This window comes from Dipodomys ordii, unplaced genomic scaffold, assembly GCF_000151885.1.
Source record: "Dipodomys ordii isolate 6190 unplaced genomic scaffold, Dord_2.0 Scaffold3, whole genome shotgun sequence".
NCBI lineage: Eukaryota > Metazoa > Chordata > Mammalia > Rodentia > Heteromyidae > Dipodomys > Dipodomys ordii.
This window is the reverse complement of record NW_012267219.1, coordinates 36,676,377-36,693,391: the sequence shown is the minus strand read 5'-3', so window position 1 is coordinate 36,693,391 and position 17,015 is coordinate 36,676,377. Positions and strand designations below refer to the sequence as shown.

At 46.7% G+C, this 17,015-nt stretch overlaps 1 protein-coding gene across 1 annotated transcript in view; it reads left to right on the top strand.

Moving 5' to 3' along the window:
* Positions 1-10,290, top strand: part of Ckap4 (cytoskeleton-associated protein 4) — a 45,847-nt gene extending 35,557 nt beyond the window's left edge. The window contains exons 3-4 of the mRNA XM_013019124.1: positions 2-198; positions 8,915-10,290. Of these exons, the coding sequence (XP_012874578.1) occupies positions 2-198; positions 8,915-10,237 (1,520 nt within the window). The 3' untranslated portion in view covers positions 10,238-10,290. The remainder of the gene's footprint in view (position 1; positions 199-8,914) is intronic.
* The last annotated feature ends 6,725 nt before the right edge of the window (positions 10,291-17,015 follow it).

The window sequence follows — 17,015 nt, the reverse complement described above, 5'->3', positions numbered from 1 at the left end:
GCGTCCTCCGCCGGCCCGCGCCGCCTCGGCCGGGCGCTCCACCTCCTCTTCTACCTCGCCCCGGTGGCCGCCGTCGCCTTCTCCGGCTGGTGCGTCCACCACGTCCTGGACAAGGTCCAGCAGGTCCAGAGCAGCCACCAGGACTTCTCCCGGCAGCGGGAGGAGCTGAGCCAGGGCTTGCAGGGCGTCGAGCAGAAGGTGGGTGCCCCCCACCCCCGCACCCCCCTGTCCCGATCCCCTCCCCCCCTCCGCCACCGCCTCCCCACCTCCTTGTGTCCTCTCGGCTGTGGGCCCTGCCCAGGCCCGGTGGTCAGATCCTCTGCCTTTCATTGGGGGGTGGGGGTCCAGCCCGCCCCCCCCCACCGGCCCCTCGCTCCCCGAGCTGTCCCAGACCCTGTTTGTCAATGGTCGCGGAGAAGGGGTCCCGGGGATGGACCTCTGGTGGATGGCCAGGCCGTCCGGGGAGGGTGGGTCAAGGGCCTGTCACCGAACATTAGCGGTGACCTATAAGGAAGCCGGCAGGCCCGGGGGAGCTCATTCTTTTTGGATTAGGAACCGCTGAATGAGCAGAGTTGTCTGAAAAGGAGGTTGGAAGGGATGCCAGCGCATCCCGGGGCAAGGCCTGCACCTCCGCCCGGCCGGTGGGAGACTTCTCAGCCAGCTCTGACCAGCGCCTGAGAGCCAGGGGGAAGGAAAAGCTAATATTCTCAGTCATTTGCTAAGCTCAGATGAAATATTTCCTATCTTTAGGTCCCTCGGACCCCTTCATAGCCCTTTGAAGTCGCCAACTTCAGTTTTGCTGGGAAGGAGAGACCAAAAATACTAGGTCACATATAGTACTGGTAGACCCATTAATTGGGGTTTGCAGAGCTCTCTTGTGTATTATCCACTCCCCAGAGCAATCCTGGAAAGGTAGGCGGGGTGGACAGACAGGCAGTTTTGACTCCATTTTAGAGAGAGTCAGTGAATTACCAAAAGTCTCCCCCCTCCTCCCTCCCAGCTGATGTGTGGCGGATCCGATGAGAAAATCTGGGCCACTGCCTAGTCAGGGTGCCCCTGGGTCCTATTTCAGAGATGACTGGATCCCAACTCTCAAGATATAATTGTACAACCCTTGTGTAGTTTCACCAGACCAAGGGCAGCCCTTCCCTTCCCATTTCTTCCTACATCCTCCACCCACGTCACCACTCAATGAAAGTCAGTTGGAGGACTGAAACAAAAAATCCCGCCACTTCTGAGCCCAGAACTGCTGTCTCCTTTTCCCAGCATGCTGCTGGTCTTGCCAAGTCTCTCTACTTGGGTTGAGTGTGCAGCATTAGGAATTTCCTCTTAAGACTGGTAGAGCAACCAGAATGAGTCAGCCTGCTTAAGTGCTGCAGGCCCAGGGAGGTGACTTCTCTAAGGGAATTCAGTAGGCAGTGTTGCTTTGCCTAGCACGAATGTCAAATCCTTCTTTAAAAGAAAAAGGCATCCCACTGAAGTCTAATCACTAACCCACTTCCTCCCTTTCATCCACCTACTTTGCTAATCAATCATAATATTTATTGAAGGCTGTTAGTCATCTGACTGCGTAGGCCCTGTGGAGCGTTTGGAGGAGCACAAGGACACATCATACTTGTGGAGCAGTATGTAAATAGGTGTAACACCCCTCTGGTTGATGGAGGGTGTGGAATTTCCCTGGGCTTGAATTCCCATGTAGTTGGTGATCCCGTGTTGATAAAGAATGTGAAAAACACACCAGGAGGGGTGAGATCTTTCACTGAGGGACTAAAGGTGGCTACCATGCCATGCAGAGTCACATTTAGGAAATTGTGAGAGAGGGAAGTTGGAAGTTGAGATCTAGACTCTAAGTTGCGATTAGGTGTTGGCTCTGTACTTCTCCCTGTCTCTCTGTCAGCCCCTCCTTTTTGGCTCTTAGCAATTATTCAGTACAGCTGTGTGCAGATCACTTTGGTCTCTGGGGCTCAGTTTCCCATCCACACACAACAGAAAGGTGATATCCAATTTTTGTTGTTGTTGTTGTCAGTCCTGCAACTTGTACTCAGGACCTGGGCACTGTCCCTGAGCTTCTTTTCCTCAAGGCTAGCACTCTACCACTTGAGCCACAGCACCACTTCCAGCCTTTTCTGTGTATGTGGTACTGAGCAGTTGAACCCAGGGCTTCATGCATGCTAGGCAAGCACTCTACCACTAAGCCACATTCCCAGACGATACCTAGAGTTTTGAGAATCATCATGGCTCTACAGTTGTTTAACTAGTGACCCTACCACCTATTAATTAGTACAATCAAGCGATCAAATTCAGTGTCATATATTTATTGTGCATTTCCTATGTGGCAGGCACTAGGCTAAGTACTTGAAAATGCATCATCTCTTTTGACTCTGAGAAGAATTCTGAGACGTTAAGTGCTCTTGCTGGCCCATTTCCTAGAGCAAGAATGTGAAGAGGCCATGGAACTGCATGGAGACACAGTAAGCCACAGAGCTAGGACTCAAACTGAGGTGTAACTACTAGAACCCTCTTCACCACTTCGCTGTTTATTATTTCCCCCGGTACACTGTAGGTGTTCAATTAAATGTTTGATTTGGAGCCTCAGCCTGCCCAGAACAGGGTTAGGATCTGGCACAGTGTCTGGTCCCTTCTGCCTAGTCCAGATAGCCACTGTGTGAGTTATTTTGTATTCATGATTGGTTTGCTGACACCTAGGGTTGAACTCTGGCATAACTCTGAGATTTAGCTGGGGGGGGGGGAGATTCTGTCCTTAGCAGTGTCTTATTCGTAATTAGTATTCACAGTGGGCTAGACATTCAATTAAGTGCTTCATAGCCTTGCTTGCACTTCTCCCAGCCATCCTTGGAGGCAGGTACCAGTTCGTGTGTTTGCACAGATAGGGCAGCTTAGGCTGGTAAGGGCAGTTTAATGAGAAGTGCTTATGTGGGAGAGTGACTTCTGCGGTTGTGTTTCTTCGTCTGCTACTCTTGATTGTGCAGATGGGAGTCAGCCAGCCCCTCTTCTAGGTTCTCAGTGCACCTGGAACGTGCTTTTGTCTGATCATGTCAGGGCTTGTTAGGCAGACACAAGACAGCATGTCAGGTGTAAATCTTCAGGTTCTGAAATCAGCATCTCCTGGGATTTTGAGGCTCTTCTCAAACAATTAAACTCTTTGTTTGAGCCAGTTCTGGGGCTTGAATTTAGGATCTGGGCACTGTCCCTTAGCTTTTTTTTTTTTTTTTAAATTAAGGCTAATGCTCTACCACTTAAGCCACAGCTCCGCTTCTGCCTTCTTGGTTAATTGGAGGTAAGAAGAGTCTCATGAACTTTCCTGCCTGAGTCGAATTACAGGTGTGAGCCACCAGTGCCTATTTTCTTCCTTTCTTGTCTTTTCTTTAAAAATAAACTAGTTGCAGGGCGCTGGTGGCTCACGCCGGTAATCCTAGCTACTCAGGAGGCTGAGATCTGAGGATCGCAGTTCAAAGCCAGCCCGGGCAGGAGAGACCGTGAGACTCCTATCTCCAATAAACCACCAGAAAACTGGAAGTGGCGCTGTGGCTCAAGTGGTAGAGTGCTCGCTTTGAGCTGAAGAGCTGAGGGACAGCGCCCAGGCCCAGAGTTCAAGCCCCACGACCGACAAAATAAATAAATAAATAAACTAGTTAACACTTTGAATAGTTATTGGGGTTCCCCATTAAACTTCATCCATCATGGATACTCAGGGCACCTACCTACCACCCCGGCCAGGCTCCTTGAGGACGGGGATCCTATTCTAGCTATAATTTTATCTCTAGCTTCTCACCCAGCACTGTCCACATAGCAGGTATTGCACATATGTTGGGGGAATAGACATATCCCATACATACAGATTAATATGAGGTCTCTACCTATATTGATAAACAACTCACAACATCTTCACTGTATGTTTGCTTTTAAGAGCACGGGGGGGGGGGCGGTTAGTTTGATTCCATCTCTAATTTTGGATAGAATCACCTTCCAAACCATTTGTAATGTGTTAGCCCAGGTTAGGAGAAGGAGCTGGGGACTGGGTGGGAAATGGACTGTCTTAGTCTTCATCATTTAAGTTTTGCTCTGAATTCCTTAGTTCATTGAAAAAGCACTGGTTGCTCACTTGCCATGTTACAGGTACCAGGCTCACTCACTCTCACTTCTGTTTTGAGCACCATGGTACAACAGACTGATTTTGTAGTGTGGTTTTAGGAATCAGCTCTCCCTAGTACTTCTCAGAGTCCCTGTATGCCGCAGGTTTTGTTTAGTTGGGCAGTTTTCTACTATTCTGGAGTCCCTAACTACCTTAGGATAATCTATCTTAAAATCAGAGACTGAAGTGGATAGAAGGGACTTGAGTGTCCTGTTTGCTAGCAGATGAGGAACTGGATGCAGGGAGTGGAGGTGACTTCTTTGAGTTCACTGAGTGGTGGTTGGTTTGGCTAGAACTAGAGCCCAGGAGCCCTGTTTCACATTGTGTTTTATAGATTCTGCCCTTTGGCCTTGAGGCTAAGAATGGTGCTAGGTATCTCCAGGCTCCTGAGGTACTTCAGAATAAATACAAAACACTGAAACACCGAGAAAGACAATAGTGGCCATGGGTTGAGCAGCCATTGTGTGTTAAGCAGTTATGCAGCTTACATATGTGAATTCACCTAATTCTCACAGTGACAGTCCTGTGAGTCCAGGTACTATTTTTGTTCCTTTCATGCAGTCGAACAAACCAAGGTTCTGTAACTAGCCCAAGATTGCCCCGGCCTGAAAGTATCAGAGCTAGGATTTGAGCCTAGGTAGTTGACTCCAGAGCTGATGTAATTCAAAAAAGCAAAAGACCTCAGATCATTGTTGTATTCCAGTTTAAACAAAAGAAGAGAGCAATGGAACAGACTCTTGTTTGAATAACTGTCGACATTTTAGCTGTTTGATTCCAGCCCTAGTCCTCCTTCCATTTTCCTGGCTGGATTTAGAGCAGTCTTACCCTGAACCATTCTGCATCTGTTGGGTGCTCACCTGGTCCTTTTGGGTGCCTGTCTTGTTCTCTAGTTGCTCTTGAAAAGTGGCCCCAGTCATCTGAGTAGAGCAGCCTACCCTTGCTGTGAAGACTGACTAGGGGCACGGAGGTCTAGGGATTCAGAACATGTGGGCAGCTCACTTCTAGGCCTGTGTTGCCCTGGCAGACCAGAGTCATGTGGAACTGGGGTGGGTTGATAGGGAGGGGCAGGGAGCTAGTTTCTTTTCTTCCTTTCACTGTGTGTGTGTGTGTGTGTGTGTGTGTGTGTGTGTGTGTATGTGTATCTGTATATCTGTATCTATATCTATGTGTGTTTCTAGGATATGAAAGATATGAACTCGGCCTTGTTCTTGCTGGGCATGCTGCTCTCTATCACATGAGCTATACCCCTAGTCCTTTGTGCATTTGTTACTTTTTAGCTAGAGTTTCACACTTTTGCCCCAGGCTTAGACCACCATCCTTCTATCTTCACCTCCTGGATAACTGGTATTACAAGCACATATCATCATACCTGGCTTTTTCTTTGATCTCTGCACGCATTGCCGGTCCTTCCCCCCCCCCCCTTTGGGAGGTCATGAGGTTTGAACTCCCAGGGATCCATGCTTGCGAGGCAAGGGATGTACTGCTTAAGTTGTACTTCTAGCCCTAGCTTGTTTTTTGAGATCATGTCTCACTAACTACTGTGTGTTCCCCCCCACTCCCTCCTTCCCCAGGCTGCCCTTCAACCACCATCTCTGCTTCCTTCATAGTTGGCATTGGAGGCATGCACCGCCATGGTGAGCCTTGATTTTTTTGGGGGGAGGGAATTGTTGTTGTTGTTGTTTTTTGAAATGAAGATCTTATAATATTGTTCCACCTGGCCTCAAACTCAGGTTCTTCCCTTCTGAGTATCTGGGATTACAGGTGTGTGATACCATGTTTATTTCCTTTGACCAAACACAGCACCTGGCACCTGTCAAAGTTAATGATTCTTGTTCATCATTTAATAGTAAAACCTCCTCACTTCTCCCCCAAGTTGTCTTCCTAATGTTTGACTTGAACAGAATCTATGTAATATCTACACGTTGTATTTTATTGAAAATCCTTCTGGTCCTTTTTTTTTTTTAAATCAGTTCCGAGATTGAATTTAAGACTTTGCACTTGCTCAGCTTATTTACTCAGTTGGTACTCTATTACTTGAGTTGTGCCTACAGTCCAACTTTTTGCTAGCTATTTTGGAGATGGAGTCTCTGGACTTTTCCCCCTTGACTGGCTTTCAATTTAAGTCTTGAAATTCTCAGCCTCCTGAGTAGCTAGGAGTATGAGTCACTTGGTTTAAATTCCATTTAATCCATAATACTTTCCATCTTCCCCACTTTCTTTTTTTTATTGTGAAAATACTGTACAGAGGGGTTACAATTACATGGGCAAGATAATGAGTACATTTCTTATCAAGCATTGTAGCCTCCTCCTTTGTTTCTCCTTCCCATCCTTCTCCCCCTTCCCCCCACTAAAGTTGTAAAGTTCGTTTTTCAACATAAGGACTTGTACCTCTCATTGTTGCAATGGGTCCTCCTGTATCCCTGTTTTAACAATTTGTTTTTTCCCTTCCCCTCCACATATACCAACATCATATATAGTGAAAACAGGGGTTATATCATGGGGGAGGGACATACAAAGCAACAAAGACATAATCTTATAAATATGGCAGAAACAGTCACATGAAAGATCTCTCTCTTTTTTTTTGTCAGTCGTGGGGCTTGAGCTCTAGGCCTGGGAGCTGTCCCTGAGCAATTCAGCTCAAGGCTCATGCTGTACCATTTGAGCCATAGCGCCACTTCTAGTTTTCTGATGTTTTGTTTTTTTTATTGTGATTAAGTGATTACATAATTTCCCAAATTTCACAGTATTGTGGGATAGTGATGCTCATTTAAAATCACAAACTCATTCTAACTTTCCTGGAGCAAATTGTCTATCACGGTCTATAACATATAGCGGTGTATACATATACACCATACATGTGATCAGCAGCATGAGGTTATTTAGTAGTGGTTTGACCAGATGAGTGGAAGTTCTTTGTTTCTTAAGTCCTGTTAATTTTGTCTTATCACCTAACATTTTGGATTTAACATCTACTTATCAGGGAGACCATGTACTGTTTGTCTCTTTGCTCTTGGCTTACCTCGCTCTACATGATTTCTTCTAGCTCCATCCATTTCCCTGCAAATGTCATTATTTTGTCATTTCTAATGGCTGCATAATATTCCATTGTGTATAGATACCACAATTTTTGGATCCATTCATCTGTGGTGGGGCATCTGGGTTGTTTCCATATCCTAGCTATTGTGAACAGTGCTGCAATAAACATGATTTATTGTATATTGGTTCCTGTTGTTCAGGGTAGATGCCTAGAAGTGGTATGACTGGGTCATAAGGGAGGTCAATATTTAGCTTTCTGAGGACCCTCCAGACTGCTTTCCAAAGTGGTTGTATAAGTGTACATTCCCACCAGCAGTGTAATAGGGTTCTTCTTTCTCCGCATCCCCTCCAGCATTTGTCGTTGGCTGGCTTGTGGATGTGGGACATTCTGACTGGGGTAAGGTGGTATCTCAGGGTTGTCTTTATTTGCATTTCCTTCACAACCAGGGATGGTGAACATTTTCTCATGTGTTTCTTTGCCATTTTTATTTCTTCATCTGAAAAGTCTCTCTTTAGTTCCCTTGCCCATTTAGTAATTGGTTTGTTAGGTTTGGGAGGGATTAGTTTCTTGAGTTCCCTGTATATACTGGATCTTAACCCCTTGTCTGATATGTTGCTGGTAAATATTTTTTCCCAATTAGTTGGTTGTCTTTCTAGCTTGGTTGCGATAGCTTTAGCTGTGCAGAAGCTTTTTATTTTACATCTTCCCCACTTTCAAAATGCCAGTCGCTGAATGTTGGCAAGGATCATTTCTCCTGTGACTTTTCCAGCATTGTGGGTTTGGCTGATCATTTCCCTGTGGCATCACAGCACACTCCTGGCTTCCATGTTTTTCGGAAATGGTGGTGAGACCTCGAGACAGGGACACCCAGGTGGACATTTCTTCCTTCTCCCCCTTAAAAGAAAATCTTTTCTTCAGTTAAGCATTGAAGCTAACACCATTGTCATGCCAGAATAAGATCTGGGTTCATCCTTTGTATAATCAATTAGACCAGCTCCTAGTATAGTGCTCAGATCAATCTTGTTTTAGGACAGAATTTGTGTGCATTCAATGAGCATGTAACAGCAAGGAAGACTGCAGTGTGTTCACAGGGACGGAGAGTGCTAGCGAGGATGCCACAGCTGGAACTGATGAGCAGAGACCTGGACCCTTGTCTCTTAATTTCCAGCCCGGTGTTTCCACATGCCTCAGTTTCTTTCCTATGGAAATTTAGAAGACACAAGAACTAGAAATCCAGTCTGGATCGTCTTGGAGAGAAAGAAAGAAAGAGAATTGATTGGTTCAAGCTAAAACGTGGAAGAATAGATTGCTTCAGATGAGCTATACCTGTCTCCAGTGGTTTGGATGATGTCTGGGGAACTGGATCCTGCCATCTCTCTGTTTCTCTCTATGCTGCCTTGCTCTCTAGAAAAGTGAACACTCCTTGTGTGCTGGTCTGGGCTTCAGGTCTGTCTCTTCCTATAATCAGCAATTCCAGTGGGGGAAGTTCCTTCCCCTCTAGTCCTGACTTGCCTTCTCAGCCTGCTTGTCTTCTGTGGGCCTGTTCCTGGACTAGTCAAATGCAGACTGAGTGGGGAGTGGGGGAGTGGGGTAGGTGTAGGTGGAGCCCTTGGAGTGGGCCCTAGGGTTGGATTCTGGGCAGAGGGCGGGGGAGGGGAGAGAAGCTATATCATGTAAAACTAAGGCTCTCTTCTCTGTGGCTCACATCTGGGTTTGGGTTACAGGTGCAGTCTCTGCAAGCCACGTTTGGGACCTTCGAGTCCATCTTGAGAAGCTCCCAGCATAAGCAGGACCTCACGGAGAAGGTGGTGAAGCAAGGAGAGAGTGAGATCAACCGCATCAGTGAAGTCCTGCAGAAGCTGCAGAACGAGATCCTCAAAGACCTCTCGGACGGCATCCATGTGGTCAAAGATGCCCGAGAGCGGGACTTCACGTCCCTGGAGAACACGGTGGAAGAGCGGCTGACGGAGCTCACCAAGTCCATCAATGACAACATCGCCATCTTCACTGAAGTCCAGAAGAGGAGCCAGAAGGAAATTAATGACGTCAAGGCAAAGGTCGCCTCTCTAGAAGAATCCAAGGGGCACAAACAGGAGCTGAAGGCCCTAAAGGAAGAGGTGGAGAAGATCCAGACCTCTGTGAAGTCCAGGGACCGGGACATGGAGGCCCTGAGGAGCTCGCTGCAGACAATGGAGTCTGACATCTACACAGAGGTGCGGGAACTGGTGAGTCTCAAGCAGGAGCAGCAGGCATTCAAGGAGGTGGCGGACACAGAGCGTGCAGCCCTGCAGGCCCTTTCTGAGAAACTCCTCCAAGCTGAGGAGTCTACCTCCCGCCTCCCCCAGGAGATCAGGAGGCTGGAAGAAGAGCTACGCCAGCTGAAGGCCGAGGCTCAGAGGCCCCAGGAAGATGGTGATTTGCAAAGCTTCAATGCCTTAGATGCTCTCCAGAAGAAGAATCAGGGACTGGACTCCAGGCTCCAGAGTGTAGAGGACGGAGTCCATTCAGTTCAGGTGGCCTCTGCACGCCAGACCGAGAGCCTAGAATCACTCCTGTCTAAGAGCCAGGAGCACGAACAACGGCTGGCTATGCTCCAGGGACACCTAGAAGGCCTGGGGTCCTCCCCTGGGGCAGACAAGGATGCCCTGGCTGGCACGGTGCGGAGCCTGGGGGAGGCCCAGCTGGCCCTCTACAGTGACGTGGAGGACCTGAAGAGAAGTGTGGGCGAGCTACCCAGCACCATGGAGTCGCTGCAGAAAGTCCAGGAGCAGGTGCACACGCTGCTCGGCCAGGCCCAGGCCGCCCATCTGCCTCCTCAGGAGTTCCTGGACAAACTTGCTTCTCTAGACAACCTGAAATCCTCAGTGAGTCAAGTGGAGTCAGACTTGAAGATGCTCAGGACTGCCGTGGACAGTTTGGTCGCTTACTCAGTCAAAATCGAAACCAACGAGAACAATCTAGAGTCAGTCAAGGGTTTGCTAGATGACCTGAGGAATGATCTAGATCGGTTGTTTGTAAAAGTTGAAAAGATTCACGAGAAGATCTAAATGGACTGTGTGTGTGCAAGGCGCGTCCCATTTCTCATGACCAAAAAAAAAAAGTGATGGTTTCTTTCCACGTACCCTTTCCCGTTTCTTGTCTCCCCTTGAAGAACAAAAGACGCCATCTGAACACCAAGCCATTGTATTCTGTGCCTGGTTAATTTATTTGTAATTCACACACACACACACACACACACACACACACAGAGTTTGTTTCTTAAGGTCTCTGCTTCTGCTTTGGGTTGGTTTCCCGAAGGCCTAGCCCCACCTGTGTCACAGGTGACTTTTAGAAAGGCTGTGTGTCCTGTCAAACGAATGACAGCAGCTTCAACTGGGCTTCATGGGAGCAGATGAACCTCAAAAACAAAAAACAAAAACCTGTTTGGCAGACAGATTTCAAGTTTAAAAAAAAATAGGGGGCGCTTTTTTTTTCTAACCATCTTTAAGGAAAATTGATTTTACGTATTTTTTTATATTCTTGGCAGAAGTTTTTATGAGATACCTTTCACTTGTTGTCTTCCACTTAAAACCAGTTCAAATTCATAGGTGTCAGCTCTGAATAGGGAAGGGGAAAGCTGCCTCCCCCTTATCTTATTTTAAAAGAATCAGCTAGTGGGGAGTCACCCCCAAGATGTGAATTTCCCTCTTATCATCTTGTGATTTCAGAGGTGACTACACAAGAGTCCAGATGGCTGTGAATGGAAAGTACAGCACCCAGAGGCTCAGTACCTTTGCTGTTCTTGTCCTAGGTGTCCAATCTGGGTCAGCTCTTAGGAGGCCTACCCAACATTACATAGGTTTAGTGTCCCAGGAAGGAGAACCTTTGGGCTTTTGAGAAATGGTTAAGAGCAGTCCTGCTTGGGAGCGTAGCTGAATCTTTTAACTCTGTGGAGTTGAAGGGGTCTGTTGTAGGCCCACCTATCTGTCAGTGAGGTCCCTTCCCTTTGAGCTGTATTGTTCTTTCATGGTCGTCTTGCCCTTCTGAGAAAAAGAAGAAAAAAAAACCACAAAAAACAAAAACAAAAAAAGCCAAAAAAAAAAAGGTTTGTTTAGTTTACTGTGAAATGAACGGTATGGCTTATTTACAGTATTTTTAATTCTTAATAAACACTTGAGCTTTGTTACAACTTCCCAGAGTGATTACTTTTCTGTGAACTTGGTAATTAATCAGTAAGGGATGGATTTTATCAGTATGCAGTATCCCAGGCTCAGAAAAGGTTAAATTTTCAATTTTAAGACTTCTGTTTTGTTAGTTTGCTTCTTTGTTTTGGTGTGGGTCTAGGCCTTGAACTGAGGGCCTGGGTACTGTTCCTGAGCTGCTGCTACTCAAGGCCAGTGCTCTACCATTTGGAGCCACAGTGCTATTTTCTAGCTTTTTAGCAGTTAAATGAAGATGAAAGTCTCACAGACTTCCCTACTCAGGCTGGCTTTGACCCAAAATCCTCAGATCTCAGTCTCCTGAATAGCTAGGATTACAGGCGTGAGCCACAGGCACCCAGCAAGACTGTTTTCAATTGGAAAGCTGGGATGGTCTTTCTCTTATGACTGGGGATTACCTTGCTGGGCAGTTAGGTTCCTTAGGCTATTGCTCATTGTGAGCTCTTGTAGCTTGAGCAATTTTACCCTGTTGAAGTCTTCTGGGGAGAAGCCTTCAACATGAACCCAGCCTAAGGGGTTCATGTTGAGTTGGGGCTCATAGTTGAAAGGTTCCCTAGCTGATTCTTAACTAGCAGTGGATGGAGACTGCCCAAGCAGCCCATCTTGGCCACCTTAGGCCCAATCATTCCCAGGACAACGTGTTTCCTTCACTTTCCTGGGCTACCACGGTCTCATAGCAGATGCTCTTCACTGAGTACCTGTGCTGCATGCTGCATAGGCCTCTGTTGATCCCTCTGGCATTCCCTAAGTGGGCAGATCATTGCCTGGTTCCACATGGGCAGCAGCAAGTGATCTCTTAATGGGAAGCGGAAGGCTTTAATAGATTCCCATTTAAAATGGCGGCAAACCCCCACATCTCAGATGAATAGTCCACTGGAAATTCAAGTGCTGCAAGCAAAAGGGATGCATTGTAAATCCACCTCTTCCTGATGATAGAGCAGTTAAGAGGTAGGTCTAACCCCAATTACAATTCAGTCTTGTTGATGTACTGGTAATGGGATTTGAACTCTAGGCCTAGGTACTCTCCCTTAGCTGTTTTACCCAAGACTGGTGCTCTACCACATGAGTCACAGCTGTACTTCTGGCTTTTTGCTGGTTAATTGGAGATAAGTCTCAGACTTTTCTGCCTGGGCCAGCCTCAAATCTTAATTATTTTTTACTTCCACTCTCTGGAATTCATTTCAATATTATTTTACAGGATCAGAGGCACATAAACATTGCACCTTTGTGCCCCTCTCCTGAGAGCATACTCCTTTGGTCTCACTGTATGTGAATGTTTTGAAGGCTATGGATCTTGATCTTTGCATCTCAGCCTCCTGAGAGGCTAAGATTACAAGCATGAGCCACGAGCATGCTGCTGCTGTGAGCTCCTTTTAGTCATTCTTGAAACACAAGCTTACTGGGCCATATTCAGATATTTTGCTGAACTTAAGTGAATTAAAGACTCTTAAGACATGCCCCTGAACTCAAAGGCCTATGGCTCAGTGTGGCAGTCCTGTAAGTTGGTAAGTGTCCCAAGGAGTTATAAATGCCACAGCCAGGAATCAGTATTGGCGGCTAGTTCTCTGAATAAAGAATAGGCCCACGTTATTTAAGATGTGGCGGAAGGATTAAATGGTTGTGGTAGGGAACTGCTCCCTCAGTTACCACATGACCCAGGGCAAGTCACTGCATGTGGTGAAGGAGATGGTGATGGTAGAGATAATTTCTTGGGATGAGTGTGGAGGTGGAATGAGTGGAGAAGCTAGCTTAGCACATTGTGTAGCCATAAGAATGTGCAGTCATTATAAGAATTCCGTGAAGCCGGGCGCTGGTGGCTCACGCCTGTAATCCTAGCTACTCAGGAGGCTGAGATCTGAGGATCACGGTTCAAAGCCAGCCCGGGCAGGACCGTGAGACTCCTATCTCCAATAAACCACCAGAAAAAAACCGGAAGTGGCGCTGTAGCTCAAGTGGTAGAGCGCTCGCCTTGAGCTGAAGAGCTGAGGGACAGTGCCCAGGCCCAGAGTTCAAGCCCCACGACCGACAAAAAAAAAAAAAATTCCGTGACCCATGCAGGCGCCACCATGCATGCCAGAGGGAAAAAGGGGGAATAGAAATCCTTTCTTGCTTTTCCATATCAAGGATCACTATGAGTAAATACATGGGATGCGTTTTTAACTTCAGTATACATGAAGGAATGATGAAGTCATTGCTAGACTTTTTTTTTCTTGTCTGTGCATTCCTTTTTTTTTTTTTTTTGAGGTCCGGTCGTGGGGCCTGAACTCTGGGCTGGGCGCTGTCCCTCAGCTCTTCACCTCAAGGCTAGGGCTCTACCACTTGAGCCATAGCACCACTTCCGGCTTTTTTTTTTCTGCTTATGTGGTGCTGAGGAATCGAACCCAGGGCCTCATGCATGCAAGGCAAGCGCTCTACCACTGAGCCACCTTCTCAGCCCCTTGTCTGTGCATTCCTATCGTTTACCGCCTGCATAATATTTCCCGATCTCTGGGCCTAGCTCACACCTCACCTGTGAGCTGCTGACACCTGAATGCCCTCCTCCCCAGCCATGTCTTTTTGGTTTCATAGTGCTTCCTATAAATGAAATCACACCACAGAAGACCTGTATCCCCTTTGAAAAATTAATGTCACAAAATTCACCCCTATTAAAGTGTACAATTGCCTTTATTTATGAAGACATTCCTATCTGGATGAATCTTGTCCTTGTCACCTGTAATGGATGCTGGCACATAGCAGGTGTTCAAATAAGCAGCAGTTGCTTAAATTCATGTGGGCGTTTGACCTGGAAAATGCAGTGTCAGCGACTGTGAGAGAAGATGGGTGGGAGATTTCCTCTTACCTCTCAGCCTGGGTTCAAGTAGGAGGAGCTAAAACTGCAGATGCAGGGCCGGGCTGAACTGCACTTCCCCCTCTCCTGGCTGTGTTTGGACAAGGGATGGAGTCCACGGGTTGCTGTTTGTTACATTTGGGCCTCTGAGCAGCATCTGCTTCAGGGAGGTGAGACGGAAGATGAGTCCCAGACAAACTGGGGACTCCGATCTGTGAATGCTACTGCGGAGTGATACACGCAGAGTTCAAGGTGCATCTATGACAACGGTGAGGTCCTGAGCATTTGTTGTTGCCTGTTCAGCCTCTAGCCTTGCTTTATTTGGTAACAATCCGTCCCATTTCTTCAGGAAATCATCCCTTCCCCACTGTCGTCCATTTGGCTTTGATGAGATTGACTTGGATGAGTGCATGGCCCTTATTGGGCCAATGAGAAATCTAGTTTGATCTGTTCAGGATGAACAAGGCTACCATCTGGTTCAATGATGACCAATGGAACTTTCTGGAAAGGGATGCCATCTGTCCACTGGAGATATTAAGTCCAGAGCTGTGAAGGGACTGCCAGCACATATGCAGAGAAATCTCTGAGAATGAAGTCAGCATAGAAGAAAGCAGAACCAAGAGATGGAGAGAGACATGTTCTGATGACATAGTATGAATACCGGAAACCACAAATCGCATAACTAAAAAATGCTAAGTGACACAGTTTAACAAAATGGATCCCAAGAAGCCCTGAAGTCAAGCTCTAATACCAAGAAGGAAGGAAGGAAGAAAGGAAGGAAGGAAGGAAGGAAGGAAGGAAGGAAGGAAGGAAGGAAGGAAGGAAAGAAGGGAAGGAAGGAAAGGAAGGAAAGAAAGGAAGGAAGAGCAAGGAAGAAAGAGGGAAGTTTTTTTTTGTCGGTTGTGGGGCTTGAACTCAAGGCCTGGGTGCTGTCTCCAAGCCTCTTTGTGCCCAAGACTAGCACTCTACCATTTGAGCCACAGCACCACTTCCAATTTTTGAGTGGTTATTTGGAGGTAAGAGTCTCACAAGCACTTTTCTGCCTGGGCTGGCTTCGAATTACGAGCCTCAGATCTCAACCTCCTGAGTAGCTAGGATTACAGGTGTGAGCCACCAGTTCCCTGGTAGGGGGAAAATATGTTGAGAGAAGAAAAAAATAGGGAGAAAGCTGATCCTTAATACTTAAAATCGCAGGGACCAGAAAACCAAAGATGATGTTATATATTCCGTGAGGTGCTGTGGCTTACATTTAATGCATTGCTTTACATAATATGGACAGCTACATAGGCATGCAACAGGCTTCTAAAGCCAACACTGAAAACCTGAGCCAACTGCTTAATTTTCCAGATGAGGAGACTGAGCCTTTCAGAGCAGAACTTGTTCACCTAAACTCATCAACCCATTAGTTGGGGAGAGAGACTCAGTCCTTTGCTTCTTCCTCATTATTTATTTGCCTCCACTCCAGCCTAACCAAAGATCCATATGCCTAGTAGCAAGAGAGCATCAGAGCCGCTGAGCGGCTCGAAACACATCCTCACTGGGACAGGGCAAGTCACCTCGGCTCTTCTGTGCTGGTTGAACATGTTTGTTTTGGATGCCCACCAGCAATACCTGTTGGGTAATGGGCTGGTCTGTGTTTAAATACCTGGTAATGTTCTGTCGAAATATGTGTTACCCATTGGGTGTAGCTTCCTGGTTGCTTGGCTGTGTGGTTTCATGGAGTTATTCTTAGAGACACAGAATTCTAGGTCCTTTTTTCCCATTTGCTGGAGTTATCCTGGTTGGCTTCCTCATGGGGTTGTTAAGTGGAAGGTCCTTGGAATCAGGAGCTGGTTCTGAGTCTGGTCCACCAGGCTATATTGCCTTAGATAATACATTTTTTTTTTTTGCCTGTCCTGGGGCTTGAACTCAGGACCTACGTGCTGTCCTTAAGCCTCTTTGTGCTCTAGGTGAGCACTCTACCAGTGAGCCACTGTGCTACTTCCAGCTTTTTCTGAGTAGTTTATTGGAGATAAGAGTCCCATCAACTTTCCTGCCTGGGCTGGCTTCGAACTACAATCCTCACATCTCAGCCTCCTGAATAGCTAGGATGGTGGCATGAGCTACCAGCTTCTGGCTTGGATAATAACACTTCTTTCTGGGCCTGCATCAGTTTTCTCAATTGTAAAGCCATGCTCTCTGCCAGCTCCAATTTCACTTTGGCTTGTCATCTGCTATGATTTTTCTGGAGCTTCCTGTAGGTAGTAAGAGGCTTGGGAGGAAGGTAGATGGTCAACAAATCTTTAGGCGGTTGGAGTGGTCAACAAATCCCTGCGGGGGGTGGTGGGAGGGGGGAGACAGAGTGGCTTCTGCTTTAGCCAAGGGTTCATTCCCACAAGAGGCTGGCACACAGTAGGTTCTTGGTAAATAGTTTCTCACTTATTGGAGTACATTGGGGAATAGTTGGTTGGGATTACACCTTGCGGAACTTCATCTGAAGTCTCTTCGATTTCAGAAGATGCCTAATACAGTAGTGAAAGAAATCGAATGCAGTTCAAAGCCAAACTTATCAGCTGAATATCTCAAAATCAGCCCTATGAATGGCTACAGAAACTCAGGCAGTTGAGGTGAGAATCTATCACCATCTAGTGTCTGAATTTGGGACTACGGCAGCCATAGCTTCATTTTTAGCTCTTGTTCCAAAAAGTACTAGTTGTACCATTTGTATTCAAATATCTTTTTTCTTTTCATGCGATTGTTTCTAACATATTTATAAGATTATTTCTTTGTTGCTTTGTATGTCCCTCCTCCACAGTATAA